This window comes from Mustela nivalis, assembly GCF_964662115.1.
Source record: "Mustela nivalis genome assembly, chromosome: 6".
NCBI lineage: Eukaryota > Metazoa > Chordata > Mammalia > Carnivora > Mustelidae > Mustela > Mustela nivalis.
This window is the reverse complement of record NC_139025.1, coordinates 84,131,243-84,147,099: the sequence shown is the minus strand read 5'-3', so window position 1 is coordinate 84,147,099 and position 15,857 is coordinate 84,131,243. Positions and strand designations below refer to the sequence as shown.

At 38.1% G+C, this 15,857-nt stretch overlaps 1 protein-coding gene across 2 annotated transcripts in view; it reads right to left on the bottom strand.

The window, feature by feature from the left end:
- The window catches only part of ZNF106 (zinc finger protein 106), a 69,092-nt gene that overhangs the window by 27,532 nt on the left and 25,703 nt on the right, over positions 1-15,857 (bottom strand). Inside the window, exons 3-5 of one of the 2 annotated variants that reach the window (XM_082735453.1) lie at positions 11,752-11,813; positions 5,679-5,879; positions 626-2,800 (exon numbers count right to left, since the gene is read on the bottom strand). In XM_082735453.1, the coding sequence (XP_082591579.1) occupies positions 626-2,800; positions 5,679-5,879; positions 11,752-11,813 (2,438 nt within the window). The remainder of the gene's footprint in view (positions 1-625; positions 2,801-5,678; positions 5,880-11,751; positions 11,814-15,857) is intronic. The other variant, XM_082735454.1, reaches the window with a different exon arrangement.

Sequence of the window (15,857 nt, the reverse complement as noted above, 5' to 3'; positions counted from 1 at the left end):
TATTTTGTGATCACAAATACAACGCCCAGAGTATATACAGAAGGGTAACTGTTTATAGGTAACAAGATAGTGACACTTAAAAACACCGCTCATTAAGAGTGAGAGGTAGAGGGGCACCTGAGTGGCTCAGTGGGTTAAAGCCTCTGCCTTCGGCTCAGGTCATGATCCCAGGATCCTGGGATTGAGCCCCGCATCGGGCTCTCTGCCACGGAGAGCCTGTTTCCCCCTCTTTCTCTGCCTGCCTCTCTGCCTACTTGTGATCTGTCAAATAAATAAAATCTTTAAAAAAAGAAAAAAAGAGAGAGAGAGGTAGATATGGATCCACAAATACACCCTCTCATGCTGTCACTCTCTGGCCCCTGTAGCTAAAGTGATGGATTTCTGATCAGTTTTTGTACATCCCCATCTCATTTCTTAGAGGCTAACGTGCTTTTTGCGACCTGAACTCCCTGGCAGGAAACACTCTATTGCTATTGTTACAGAGTAGCAGTTGCTCTTTGATACTCCAACCAGGCATGTACAACATGTATTTCTTACAAACATTTAATTAGTAAGTAGAATTCCCTTGACCAGGGTCAAAGGGTGAGTTTAAAAGAGAAACAGGATACTAAAAAGAGGTACACACCTGGGCAAGCCTTTGCCAAGCTCTTGCTTCTTCTTGGTTACTTGCTGGATGACCTGTTCCCAGTTGACATTTCTCCGAGATGCATTGAGAATCTGTCGAAGGGTGGGCTTGAGCCCAGATTCCTTCTCCGTCTCACCCTTTCGATGACCACTGATGTTGCGAATGCGGCGAGCGCTATTGAGATTTGGCTCGGGCAGGTGTGCTCCAGTTTTGCTCTTCAAACTAATGTGCCGGGTTAGATCTCTCTGGAGAGAGGCAGGAAAGCCAAGCTTACTGAGTTCAGGCAGAAGAGGGCCTGAGGACTGACCTAGATCATTTTTCTGGAGCTCTGCATCCAAGCTAGTGCTCTCAAAACCTTCTGTTTCGTAAGATACATGAGATTTAATGGGGTCATCCACCTGTGCATCTTCTAGAGACGTCTTCAGGTCTAGCAGTAAGCCAGAGGGTGGACTGGCTGCAGAGGCCATTTGCAACTCAGGTTCTTTCGGATGAGCTGTACATGCATTGGTGGAGAGTTTTTTGCATGTTTTCACGTTTGTGTCATCCCCCTCTTTCTCATCAGTGATGTGAGTGCTGCAGGATAACATTTCTGTAGTGGCAGAGACCAAGGTTCCAATTTTTGATCCATGCTTTTCCGTGTCAGAGAGCTCCCCATCACTTTCATCTTCAAGCGTGTGTACTTGAAACTCTATCTTCAAAGATCCTTTTTCAGACTCTTCAACATTCCTACTTGCTTTTGCAAAGTTCCTGGTCCTTTTAGAAGTGCCAAGAAGTGGGTTTTGCAATGACTCATGACACTGTAGCGCCTCTTCGGCTTTCTGTAACGTGTCACTGAAATTTTCGTCAGGTTCCCTCCGAGTGCCGAACGTACCTTTATTCCCTTTTAAGACATGAGGACATGAACTTCGCAGTTTGGTTATGTAAGACCCAGGACTGTCTTCCACAGTGGGTTTGTTCGAGGGATTGGAGTGTTCTCCAGGAAAAAAAGAATTTGTTTTGGTGTTTTTTGAGGGATTCTTTAAATCTGGCTTCTGAGGAACTGACTTGGTGACTGGAATTGGAAGGAGTGCGGATTTTAATGATGGCATCTTACTTAAGTGAGGCTCTTGTTCGTGCTTTTCTGTAATGGGGAAATCCCTCACCACCTCGTAAGAAGCAGCGCAGTCAGAAGGGGCCTTGTGAGTAAGGGATCCACTCTGTGTATCTTTTTGTGTTTTCAGCACTGGGGAATTCTTTGTTTCGTCAGTCTGGGGCTCTGGTGTTCCTGTGGTTGTGAAGCTGAAGTCAAAGAAAGGCTTCTCTATCACTTCTGCCTTGTTACCAGGGACTTCCTTCATTCCTGATTGTAATTCCAGAGTCTTCTGAGAAGGGTAAGGAGTCCAGCGATGGAGCTTGTCCCTCCCTATACTGCCATTCTTCCCACCCATTTTGGAAGCTATGGGATCTGTTTGTTTAGAAGTTTTGCTTTCCAGCTGCTCAAAATTGAAGTTGAGTAAGCCTTCTGAAGGAAACTTATCACTTGTAAATCCTTCTGAAGGACCTCTATATGCAGCAGCCGTACCAACTTTGTCACTTTCTTGCCGCTGCCAACTATATCTCTCTTGACTGTATTTGTTGGACTTAGATTTCTTGTTCCATAGCATAGCGAGGTCTTCCATCTGACAGTTAGGATTTCTGTTTCTGCCTGCTGGAAATTTGTCTCCGGGGCCACTGTAATTCCAACTATTTGTACTACGTACACTGGATTTCCAGTTTCCGTTGCTGCTATTCATATGCCAACTGGAAAAGCCACCTGTTCCTTCAGAATGCCAACCGGAATTCCTTCCTGTACCATTATGACTCCAATCTACCGTTCCGCTATTTGGATGCCAACCACCTCCAGAATTACTATGGTTGTGAAACCAAGCTGAGGAGGCTCCTGCAACACCCTTATGCCACCCGGAGCAGCCTCTTGGTCCACCATTATTCCTCAAAGAATGTGGAAAGTTGTTTTTCCTACTATTATTAAAGCCATCTTTCTCCCACTTCCAGTCTCGCTGAGGAGGTCCACGATGGTGCCATGCTGGCTGACTGTAGCTCTCTCTGTCTTGGTAAGGGATTCGGTCTTCTCGTCTCCATTGGGGTCGCCTGTCGTCAGAGTTTATTTCTTCACTGCTATTAGAAGGTTCATCTTGTCTGGAAGAGAAACAGTTTTCCATTAGCAATGTAAAGAAATGATCACGCTTCCTTTAGAGGCAGAGCACATCAAACTTCCCTACTACCTATCTCCTCAGTTACTTAGAATATATAATAGAGTCTATTTTTATTTCTAACAGTGGTTGCTTTCCTATCTTTAATACAGCTCAACTTTTTTTTCACTATTGATTTAGACATTAAACGTTTCTTGTTTTTGCTATCACCTCAGAAATGTTAAAAATCTAACACATTTATACTATCCACCTTTTCCTGCTCCTATTTTTCTTAGCAGCTTCTGGGACTTTTGTCCCTGTCATCCAATTACTGTTTTTACATTATGCCCCTTTCTGAAAAGAAGCACAATTATATGTGTGGCTTTGGCTAGTTATCAGAGTTAATACAATTTAAGTTCAGCTGCTCTTAATACTGTGGATTTTTGCAGTTGTAGGCTCTTTCTCAAAAACCCAGTTTCTTAACCTATTTTAAATGCTAAGATCTCACTTTGCATCATCACCTTCATTAACAAACACTTTACCAGGCACACATCCAATGACTGTTTGGAGCAGAAGAGAACTCTCATGTATAGTTCCCATTCCTGAAAGGCTTACAGCCTAGCTGAGAAAGTGAGATCACAAACAGGAGTAAAATAGCACACACCGAATAAGCAGCGCCCGCAATCAGTGCTATAAGGAGCTCAGTGAGCTGGAGGGCTTTATAAAGCTGCAGCTGTTTCAACTATTCGTGTTAGCCATGGAGTCCACAGACACGTGGGTAATTCTAAGTCACCATCACAGGAATAGATGTAAAACCACTTTCCTCTACAGACTGCCTGTGGTGCGCCTGATATAGGGCTTAGCGTGCGGTGAGAGCTCGAAGCACAGAGTAATAGCAGCTAAAACGTACTGAGGACCGACCAACTGTCAGGCCTCTGAAGCACTTCATATAGAGAATCTCACTGAGTTTTCACGGCCCTGAAGCCATTCTTCTTATTCTTATTTCCTCATTCCTTTTGGATGAGGAAACCGAGCACTGGAGAGGCTGAGTAGCTTACTCAGAGTAAGACAGCCAGGCAGCAGCACGGTGGAGACATGGACCTGGGCAGTCTGACTGTAGCATCTCATGCTTCTCCGCTGCGGCTCAGAGAGACTGGAAATCCCTAAACTAAGTTTTTGCTGTTAGGCTCCCTCCTCTTAATTGGACTTAAATACAGTACTAACTTGAACTGGTTCTAAAAGCTTCTAGTGTCTCTAAGATTTTGGAAATTTGAAATTTCTTCCTTTTTCACAAGATGGAACTAAATGTTAATTCACCTCAAAGTTCAAACATCTACTGACATTATGAATCACAGCCATTTCTAGACAGGAGACCCTAACTCCCTAAGTAACAAGAGTTATTACAGACACGTGCAGGATTTTTGTAGCACCATTGACCAAATCATTTTTCTCTTTTGTTTCTAAGCAGTATACAACTTTTGACATCCAAGGAGACTGGATGGCTGATTTGGCTGCACTTATGGGATCCAGAAATGAGAGAATCGGGCAATAAATCTGTCACAAAGTAGAATTCCTAGATGACCCTGAATTAGCTAGATCAGGGGAACAACAGCATGCAGCCAAATCCATAGCCCAGAAAAAGCAATCTACACCAAAAACCTCAGGAAGGAAAAAAGAAAAAAAAAAAAAACTTCCTACAGAAATAAGTAGATGACCATATATAAATCACCAAAGAAGGATATCAGAATATTCAAAGAATATTTACTATGATATAAATGTCTAATTTACTGAGAAGCTCTTTTACCTTCTGACTTAATTTTAGTCATCTAAACAGATAAGCTAATAATGGCACAAGTGTGTAAGGAAAAAATAAATGTTAGTCCCTTAGAGACTTACAACAGCCTTAAAATAAGAGTTAAACTACAGCTATACTGAAAGGAGTAACAATGTCATTTGAAGGACTAAAGCAACTGAAGGGGTTTAAGAACCATGCTGTTATGACATTGTGAGACTAAGAATGTCTCCTTATTCAAAACAGTTATTCAAAAACACTGCAGCATATATAGTGAAAAACTACTTTTTATGCTAAACCTCTAACTAAAAATGAAGTATATACCAAATAAAACTAGTATTCAAAAAGAATCTTTAAAATTAAAAAAACAAAATTTGATTTTAGAATTCATAATGTTTCTTATTATATTCTAAGACTTAAAAAAATTACCCAACCACTTAACCAGCTCTCTCCTTCACTGAAAAGAAAAAGAAATCTGAAAATTTCTGCTTCGTTAATTAAACTCTTTAGATCACAACTCAGTAATGCAAAAAGACAAAAGCCTAATACCTGAATTATAGATGTAGGTATCAAATTATACAGTACAAGCTGGAAAACTTACCCTGATCTTGACACTGTAAAATACCTAAAATACAAATTTATTCAATAAATATTTCCTGAAGCACTAAATTATAAAGGATAAATCAAATTTGGTAGAAGCACCATGTTAATTCATATTAGGCAAAACATTTTTACCTAATGAATGTAATAAGAAATACTACACTAATACATCTCCACTAGAAATTTTGGATACCAAATAAAATAGCTCACTGGTGTCCAAAAAAAAAATTGGAACCAACAAAAAGCTAATTTTTATAGAGAGGCAATACTGAGTTTTTTTTTTCCCCTGAATTTGTTTTTTTAAAAACAGACAGTACAATAGTTCAAGGAAGGAATCCACTGACCTTTTATGCATAAAACAGCAACCTCAAGCTACCCTTTGCAATGAAGGTAAGTCTGAAAGCTACAGGCTGAAAAGTATAGAGATGGAAAATGTATTCTCTATTATATCCTATTTCTGACAGCCTTTTTAAAAATCAAAATCATTACTTACCGACTTTGTTCTTTCCTTTGTTTTATTAACTGAATGAGTTCCTTGTCAAAATAATCTTCTTCCTCTTCTTCTCCCTTTCCATCATCTTCTCTTTCCTGGGCATCCACATTATCTTTGTGCAACTGGCTAGAAATGTGCTTTGCATATGCAGAAAGACCCACTTCTGTGACCCCACACACTCGGCACTCATGATTACTGTCCCTAGGGAAAGAGGGAGATGAGGGACATTCAATTCTCCCCACTGGCATGGCACACTCAACAGATCTCTTACGGTTTCCTCTGAAAAACACCACACACTTTGGCACAGTGAAAGATTAGTGCTAATCAATTTCAATGCTCCTTTCATCACTTTTTAGTAAGTTTGTTCGTAAGTTATTTTTGAAATGATTGTTAAGATTCTTTTCCAGCAATCAAGAGGCAACACACTTCAGAATACTGCAGTTTAGGAGGAGAAATCTTCTTGAATTGCTGTACTTAAAATCTTGCCAGAGGAAACATGGTGAAAGGGGAGGCAGGGCAGGGGGCTCAGAGCAAACAGAAGTTGCTCTAGAGCACACCCATGATGCCAGCTGCACTCAGGAGCCTGGTGACAGCGCTGACATTTTATCCCAGGCTCAAGAGCTTTCTCCCAGTGACAGTTAAGGGGTGGAGAGAAGGGTAGGCAGCCTAGCCAATCCCAACGTGCAGCTAAATCGGAACAACGGGAGCTCTGCCTGGAATGTGAAGATTCCGGACCCCAGGGCAAATGACAAGAGTCAGCTCAGCAGACTTTTTTGGTCTGTATGATACATGTGACCTACATTCTGCTTCAGAAGGGCTTATTTAAAAGGGAATGGAAAGCATTTCAATTGTAGGAAGTTAACAGCTGTGCTAGGCAAATGGTTTTTCTCAAGTTTCAGAAAATGTAAAGGTTCAGAGAGAAGCAAAACCGGGTTCTAAGTTCAGAAAGAAACTGAGCAGATTTTTTTTTTCCCTTTTACTTTACACAGTTAATAGTAAATCTCATACTTGGCCAGTTTAAGAAGCCAAAATCTTGAATCAACACCCAGAGCTGTAGTAGATGAATGACTTAACAGCTTTTTTAGCTTCCTGAAATCCCTTGATTGGTTCAGCCGTCTGTGCAGCCAGGGGGAAACATGTGAACACTGTGGCCATCAGTGTGATGAACAGACAGTAACAGCCATTCAATAATGGCTCAATGGGCTTAACTCTGTATCACTTCTCTAGGGTTTACACTAGTGATATTTTTGCATTTCCTATGCCAATATCTATTTTTCATTCATTCACTCATTTATTTATTTTACCAACAGAAGCTAACTACAATGTATATCCCATGGATACTTGAGAGACACCCAGGAAAAACGAGTAACTCTTTAGGTAACCTAAGCCACCAACTTAAATACCATTTTCAGCTAAAGGCAAATTAAAAAAAGAAGAAAAGCAGGAAGGAGGAACAGTTATTGGAGGTAACCAGGAAATGAAGGAAAACAATGGTAAAGGTAGTTCATGCACTACACTGCTCCTTCTTCCCCTCACATATATCTAAAAAGATATAGTGGAATTCACATCAATTAACCAGAAGAGAACCTCAAAACTGAGCACTTAATTTACTAAAAGATAGTTTCTATTATTGACAACCTGATCATTCATTAGAAAAAAAAAAAACAAAAAATCTTGCTGAATACCTACTAAATTCTGGGCATCACGCTAACTACATGGTTACAGTTGTCTAGCATGACAAAGTAGAAATAATAGCCAGTAAATTAAAACAAAACGTGGATGCCTGGGTGGCTCAGTTAATGGGTTAAGCGTCTGCCTTCCGCTCAGGTCATGATGCCAGAGTCCTGGAATTGAGTCCCGTGAGTCTGCTTCTCCCCCTGCCTCTGCCTTCCTCTCTGTTTCTCATGAAAAAATAAATAAAATCTTTCCAAAAAAAATTAAAAGATTTTCACCTTGTAAGAATCATGGAAAACACCTCAGAAAAATGGAGAAAATTCCTAAGTTTTTAACTTTTTTGAACTTTGTAACCTCAAATGCTCTGGGTACAATACAGTCTCTGATATTAAGATTCATTTAACGAATTCTGATCAGGGACCCTCAAACACCTCATTATCTTATTAACCTGTATATCAATATTCCAGTTCATTCTAATGCTCCAAAAAGCTTAAATCTATTATTTCATTGAGCATTTTCCACTAAAGAATAATCCTCAAATTCCTCCAGTTTGCCAAGAATACCCCTACTCTTCCCTCAGAATTATGGTGGTTCATATGAAGTGTTTACTTGTAATAGATATCAAGCCTTTTCTCAAGGGAACACAAAAAGAAGCTAAAAATCAGTATAAATCTGCCCAGCATTGGAAGAGTCTGAAAACTGCAACTAACCCAGAACAGATGCTTTACACTATCATAAAAAACCGAATCATACTTGTGGTGAGCACAGCCTAACGTGCAGGGTGTTGTATCATTATGTCTCGCACCTAAAACTAATGTAACAGCGTATCAACTACACTTCACTTAAAAAATATATTTTTTTTTAATGTAAAACATAAAGTTAAAAAGAAAATTCAAATCAACTGTATTTTCTGGTTAGAAAATCCTTTTGGCTTTAAGGTCTCTAAAACTATGGAAAATGTTTTAGTCCACTTTTCTACATAAAAACTTTGAGAACCCTAAACTATATATTGCAGTCCCAAGGACTTCTTTCCTAAATGCATTCTTAAATAAAATTCCTGCTTATACCCTTACTTCTAAAATGCAGAATATTTTTCTTATGTTCAAACCACCAAAATCCCTCTCCCTTTATAGATATAACTAGAAGACCACACTGTTTAAAATATTAAGGAATGCAGTATAGACAATATTTAACTCTGTTAAAAATAAACATCCATAATCATAAACCCACACACTCTGCAATCTCCAAAGCACAGGCATATGTTGGATATGTAACAAATACCCAAACACAGATTTTTAAAACATATGTGCTTTCCTTGTAAGAAAGGATATTAACCATAGCTCTAAAGGTATATACATATATTACATACATATATATATATATGTATTTTTTTTAAAGATTTTATTTACTTATTTGACAGAGAGAGATCACCAGTAGGCAGAGAGGCAGGTAGAGAGAGAGTTGGAAGCAGGCTCCCCACCAAGCAGAGGCCCGATTGGGGGCTCAATCCCAGGACCCTGAGATCATGACCCGAGCTGTAAGCAGAGGCTTAACCCTCTGAGCCACCCAGGTGCCCTCTAAAGTTATATTTAATAGAAAAACACCTAAAGAGATCTGGCGCACAAGAGTAAAGGCAGTAAGTGTAATATAAATGAATTCTAGTTTAAAAAGAGAGAGAATCTTTACAAGAAATGTCCAAATGAGAAAAGAGAGAACTCACATTTATCCAGGGAAAGAATGGATTATGACAACCACATCTCTTAAAAATAAAATGTGTCCGTTCCTGGAGGAAAGTGTATTACCTATTCTACATACAATAGGCATTCATGCTTCTATGTATGATGTTAGGGAAACCACATATTTAAAAAGTAAATGGCAAATTAAATAATATTTTAATGATGCTACTTTCTAATTTTCTATCAATAACCAGTTAAAATATTTACTGCTTTGTATAACTATATAAAGTAATTACTGGGGAACATGTACTGCTTTACTTCTTGACTAATAAAGGCAAAAAGTGTCCTCAGGACATTTAAAGGAAGGCCCAAATTAACTTCATCCTGTTACCACATAATTTCCTCTCATGTGTGGAAGGCAAAGCCTTAAGATATTCTACCCATAAGCTTTTCTTTATTAAGCTTGCTCTAACTATACCACAACAGCTGGTCGATAAAGAAAGGTTTGTGTCCTTTATAGCATTTATCTGTAGAAACAGGCCACACATCTGAATATGTACACAGGAAAAAAGAGAGAAATGTTCCAGATGTCCAGAATTATGAACCAAATAAGAAAATTTCTTACTGAAATAAAAAAAATAAATTTAATTAAAATAAAAAGGAAGTTTTTCTCAAATTTGTATTCTAAACCTTAAAAATATGCTCTTTAAATTCCTTAACCAGATCACAGCTGAAAATTAGAGTGATACAAATATAAAGAGAAACAGAAAACTTTAACATCAAAAAGCAGTAATTAAACATGAATTCCACAGAAAATAATCACAAACCAATGAGAGGAAGGAAAAATGATGACCAGTAATTATTTGTCCCTATGGTACAAACTAGTGATCACCGTCTGTCACTACAGTAAGTGCTCCAAATAAGTAAATGATTTTTGAGATCTTGTTTTTTATAGTTTTGTCAGTTGTTTTTCCTTGCTACCTGCTTTGCCTTCATGCTTATAATTTATTATAGGCCAGGAAACCACAGAAAACCTGTTCGTACCGTATCTAAACTACAAGTAAGCCAAGTGCTAAGGTGCTCCCCTCTAAATAAAATGAGTTTGGATGCTAAGGTTGACATTTTTATTGTCAGCTCGGAGGCTTCTAAATGCTTTCTCCTTGATCATTTGACTGTGCTCCAAATAACTGAAAATGATACACACAATCTCCAGGGTACAGTTAACCTGAGGGGTAGAGAGAGGAAAAAAGTGACTGAACAATAAATATATGGCATGTAGCTCAGTTATGTTAATAAGACAAGACTAAATGTGTCTATATAGAAACAGAAATCTATGTATACATGTACAGAAAGAGTTTGGACCAAACTGTTGACATTCCTGTAAGAATGGAACAGGACTAGGGGTTGGGGCATATAGGACTGAGAGGACTTCTACCTTTTTTACTTTATACAATTAATTCTGTATTCATTATGAACATGAATCTTAGGTAATCAAAACATCTTTTTAACATTTTTAAATAGCTGACTAGTGGATGTATGGAGAAAATAAGGCATTAATCTTGGAATAAAAGTGGCCTGTCTCCTAACAACTAGATTTACTGACCTCATATATTTCGTTTGATTTATAATACACTCAGGTGGCAGGTAAAGAGCCCAGAAAAAGGTGAATTCCAACAGGAAGTCTGCTGGAAATGGGCTAAGTAATTAAGATAATACCCATTTAGAGAATTAAAGGTTGGCTATTTCATAGGTTTCCAATGATAATGAGTTAAAGATCAGATGTATTCAAGGTATTAGACAAGGATTCTCCAAACTAAATCTGAATGAAAGCCTCTTTTATGCTGCTGCTAAGACCTAACCTTCACATAGTAAGGTCCTGAGACCACGGAAAAATTCCACAAATATGCAAAATATTCGCTGAAAGTTTACTAACATATTAATTTGCCCACACAATCTAAAACTGTATTACTTTAAATACAAATAACTTCAAATTACTTAGTTTGGCATCATGATTAAAGCTTGTATCTATTATTCATGCAATAAAGTAAAATTAATATTTCTGTTTCCCAATGTTTCTTTGTTCCATACTATCTCCAAATTCAAATCAAAACCAAAATCAAAATTAAAAAAAGAACCATAGATTGGAAAAAAAAAAAAAAAAGACAAGGAATATACACATATGCTACATTTAATTTTTTAAAAGGTGCTTACTTATTAGACTTTCTTCCTTTAAACATCTCAAGTTTTGCATCACAAAATAGCATTTTTAGATATTCAAAGTCTGTACCCAGATTTTATTTACACTGAGATTCAGTGCTATTCAGCAGACTTGGGACTTCTCAGATTCTTCCACAACACTACAGGTTTCTGGCATGTAATAATTTGTAACACTGCTGAGGCAATAACATAGAAATGTCTTAGTTTCAATGCTGGGGTAGAGGAATGAGAAAATGTAATAACTAGAGACCTAGCTCATCCCCAACCACCTTTGTTGCAACCTACTACTTAGAGCTGCTGTGAATTCTACACACTTGAGACGCACAAAGATTTATCCTTTTGGAATACCAAACAACTACTGTCGTTGTTAATAATTCTGGAAGATAGTTCTGTGTCATATGACCATGTTCATTCATGAAAGATTACTACAAAATAAGCTAGCAGGCACCCTCAGCACTCAGATCCCCCGACAGTCACAAGTGGATGGAAGAGAGCCGTTCCCATACCTGCCCTTCAGGTTCTCAAGTTCCCTGTGATGCAACATGCTCCGCATGTGTTCGTCCATCTCCTTCAAAATTAAAGAAAGCAGATTAAACTAAGGGGCATTGCTTTGGGAAAAGAAATTCCTCTCTTTCTATTCAATCAACAATCGGGGTTCAAGTTCTTTGTCTCAGAAGTGTTTGTCCTGGTTACCCTTCTCAATTCAGTATTGAAATCAGTTCCTCGTAATTCTTTAGCTATGTTTTTGATATTGTTTCATTCTTAAATAAAGGAATTATTAAGAAAAACCTATTTAAATGGCTTTCCAAAAAGATCAGAAAGTATATTGTCTTTAGGAGGCCAAAGATATAAGAAAAACCTATGTGGGTTTATTAAATTCTATCCCAAATTAAAGAATTTACTAAAGTTATTTTGAAAAAGAACTCTGAGGGGCGCCTGGGTGGCTCAGTGGGTCTGCCTTTGGGTTGGGTCATGATCTCAGGGTCCTGGGATCGAGCCCCACATCAGGCTGTCTGCTCAGCAAGGGGCCTGCTTCCTCTTCTCTCTCTGCCTACTTGTGATCTCTCTCTCTGTGTCAAATAAATAAATAAAATCTTAAAAAAAAAAAAAAAAGAACTCTGAAATCACTTAACTTCTCAACTATTTGGTTACTTTTCTCCATACTCTCCCCAATCCACTGAGAGTTTCTCAAAAATAAGCTGCAACTCTTAATCAAGTCTTGGTCAGGGCTTGGCATACAGTTGTCAACATTCGCTGAATGAACACATGGATATATTAATTCCAGGTAGAAGTTATGGATATAACAGAACTTCCCTGTGGTTGATCAACAGTTTTCTAAAACTGCTCTGAACACAGCTTGATCATGCCCTCATCTTCACTGCCCACTCTCCCACAACTGATTTGTTTGGTTCTAATGAACTGTTTGAAAATCTGCTAGGGTCTCCTGTACCTCCATCCCATCCTTAGTGAGAGGAAAATGGAATCTGTGGGAAGAGTTTCCACTTAAAAATGTGCACATACATGCACACACACCTCAAAAAACTAAAAAAGCTGTAAATGTCTATCCCTTTGTCACGGGGACATATATGTAGGCAGCATGCCATAATTAGAGAATGGCTGTTCACATATATAATAAAGGGTTACTGTAATTGTTGAGTATTACTATTAACTGTGCCCTGTGTTTAAGTGCCTCAAACATTTCCTCAAATGAACTACAAAACACTGCTGAGGGAATATTACTAATTCCATAAGGATACAAGGATACACAGAAGCTAACTCACTTGTATTTATCAGTGCTTGTTAAATACCAAGTACAGAGCTAGGCATTGAAGGGACAGTTGTGAAAATATTCAGTCTTGCCCTTTCAGAGTCATAGATAATCAACTGGTCAAACTAGGACTCAGACCCTGAAATATACGACACCAAAGCCAAGGTTTTAAATACCATGTCACACTGTAACCATTTAGTGCACTGAGATTTTTCATTATATACAATTCATTTGTCAAAAAGGATACAACAGCCCAGTAACCTATTCTTACTTTAAATTATCTACTACAGTGTGACAAACAGCTTTGTGATTCCAAACATTTCCTTTAAATGACAATTTTACTGAGGAAAACTATCATTTCCTTTTATCTGTATAAATGCTTCACTTGGAGGGGACACCTTTGCCTGTGATGCCTCCCCACCTACAACTGACTGGCCAGTAACCAGAATGAACACATACAGAGCTGAAAGCCAAATCAAATTAGTGACATAATCAAGAATGAAAAAAATCCGTGAACAATAGACAACACCTACTCAAATCATTATGAATCCTTTTGTTTGATCTTTAGAATCTAATCTTAGATTTACATATGCCAAATCCCCTTTTATTGAGTTAAATTTAAGCTGGTTCTGTTTCCTACAATGAAACCTTTCCGGATGAAGACAGCATTCACTGAAATAAGTTATTCTCTGATATAAAAACCAATTCTGTATCCTACTTCAGTTATAAAAATGTTACTATTCAAAATTTGTTTTAGGGTGATTTCTGATTTAGACACTTCACAAATCTTTTCCTAAATTTACATGCAAAATTCTCTTCCACCCGGCTCTAAGGAATAAATGCAAAAAAGCTCAAGAATAAATGACCTGAGCTTTCAAAATAAGCTAGGAAAGATTCATAGGTAAAGAATTAAAGTAATATCCCCAAATGCTCAGTTACCAAGCTTCTATTTAGTTCTTATAATATTGATGAGTAATCCCCTTTTTTAAAGAAAGGGGAGAAAGGAATTTTTTTTTTTTTAAAGATCTGGCATTTGAACAAATTCATAAAACACTGAATAATACAACAGAATTTTTTTTAGTATTTTTAACTCCAGGGCTTCTCAGTCTTTCATAAATTAATGAGCACCCAGCGGGGAACCTGCTTCTGCCTCTGCCCCTCCCCGTGTTGGTGCTCTCCCTTTCTCTCAAATAAATAAATAAACAAACTTTTTTTTTTTAAGGTTTTATTTCTTTATTTGACAGAGAGAGAGCACAAGCAGGCAGAGAGGCAGGCAGAGGGAGAGGGAGAAGCAGAGAGCCCGATGCGGGGCTTGATCCAAGGACCCTGAGATCATGACCTGAGCTGAAGGCAGAGGCTTAACCCACTGAGCCACCCAGGCATCCCTCAAATAAATAAATAAATAAATAATCTTTTAAAAAATAAAATTGAAATAAAAAAATAAATTAGTGAGCATCAGAATACCCAGGAATGTAGTACACAGCTTTTCCCCACACCTAGAGCACTTTAGATTCTTTTCCTTCTCCATGGTATATTTGGAGAAATCAGGGTTACACTAGTTTGGGAGACTAGCAGAAAGCACTACTTCAACATCAGTAGTTGATAATCAATCTAAAACTCAGTATCAGAATTTTCCCATTCTGCAAATTCCCCAGACCACATCAACCTTAACACTTAAATCAAGTTGGGAGACTTCCAACTCTTGATTTTTCATTATGATTCATGGAAAAATATGAAGAAATGAAAACATGTTTTAAATCAGAGTAGAGGGGAAAAAAAAAAAACCAGAGTAGAGGGGCACCTGGGTGGCTCAGTCAGTTAAGCATCTGCCTTCAGCTCAGGTCATGATCCGAGGATCCTGCGATCAAGCCCTGCCTCTGGCTCCCTGCTCAGTGGAGAGCCTGCTTGCTTCTCCCTCTCCCCACTCCCTGTGCCTGTGTTCCCTCCCTTGCTCACACTCTTTCCCCCCAAATAAATAAAATCTTAAAAAAAAAAAAGAAGAAGAAAAAGAAGTAAGGATCCTGGGTGATTCTTATTAAATAAACAAACACACAAACCAGAGTAGAAGAAATGCAGAAAAGACTTAAAAATGGCAAAACTATGAGATATCACTAGACAAGGCTGCTACTCCACGAAAATCTGACACCATACCTCTAAATGTCAGGCTATCCTTCTCACATCTTCTTAATTTCCCATTTCCCCCCAATCTGAAAGGAGCCATAAAAAATTTTTACTTATTATAAATCTGCATAAACCCTCGTCAAAATCTTTAAAACTAGAAGACTTTGGGATGCCTGGGTGGCTCAGTGGGTTAAGCCTCTGCCTTCAGCTCAGGTCATGATCTCAGGGTCCTGGGATCAAGTCCCACATCAGGATCTCCACTCAACAGGGAACCTGCTGTCCCCTCTCTCTCTGCCTGACTCTCTGCCTACTTGTAATCTTTCTCTCTCTGTCAAATAAATAAATAAATAAATTTTTAAAATATGTGAACAAATCTACTAAAAAAAAAAAAAAACCTAAAAGAGTTCTTTTACTTTTATAAAAGGCAGCCGGTATATGATTTTAGAATCTCAACTGATTGTTCCATCACTAACAGAAATCCTAAATTGGGGGGAAAAAATTCTCCCCAGCCTACTGGATGGATCATAACTGAACCCCTCAGTCTGGCATTCAACACATTTTATGACTGTCTGTATTTAAATTACAAATTCTATTGCAGTCCCACTATCCCCATACAAAACTATCTTAATCAGATAAGCCTTCGCATGAACTCCTAGATCTCTTAGACTCCACTCTACCTCTGCATCTCTGTACATGTTGTTATCCCACCTACGATATCTCTCT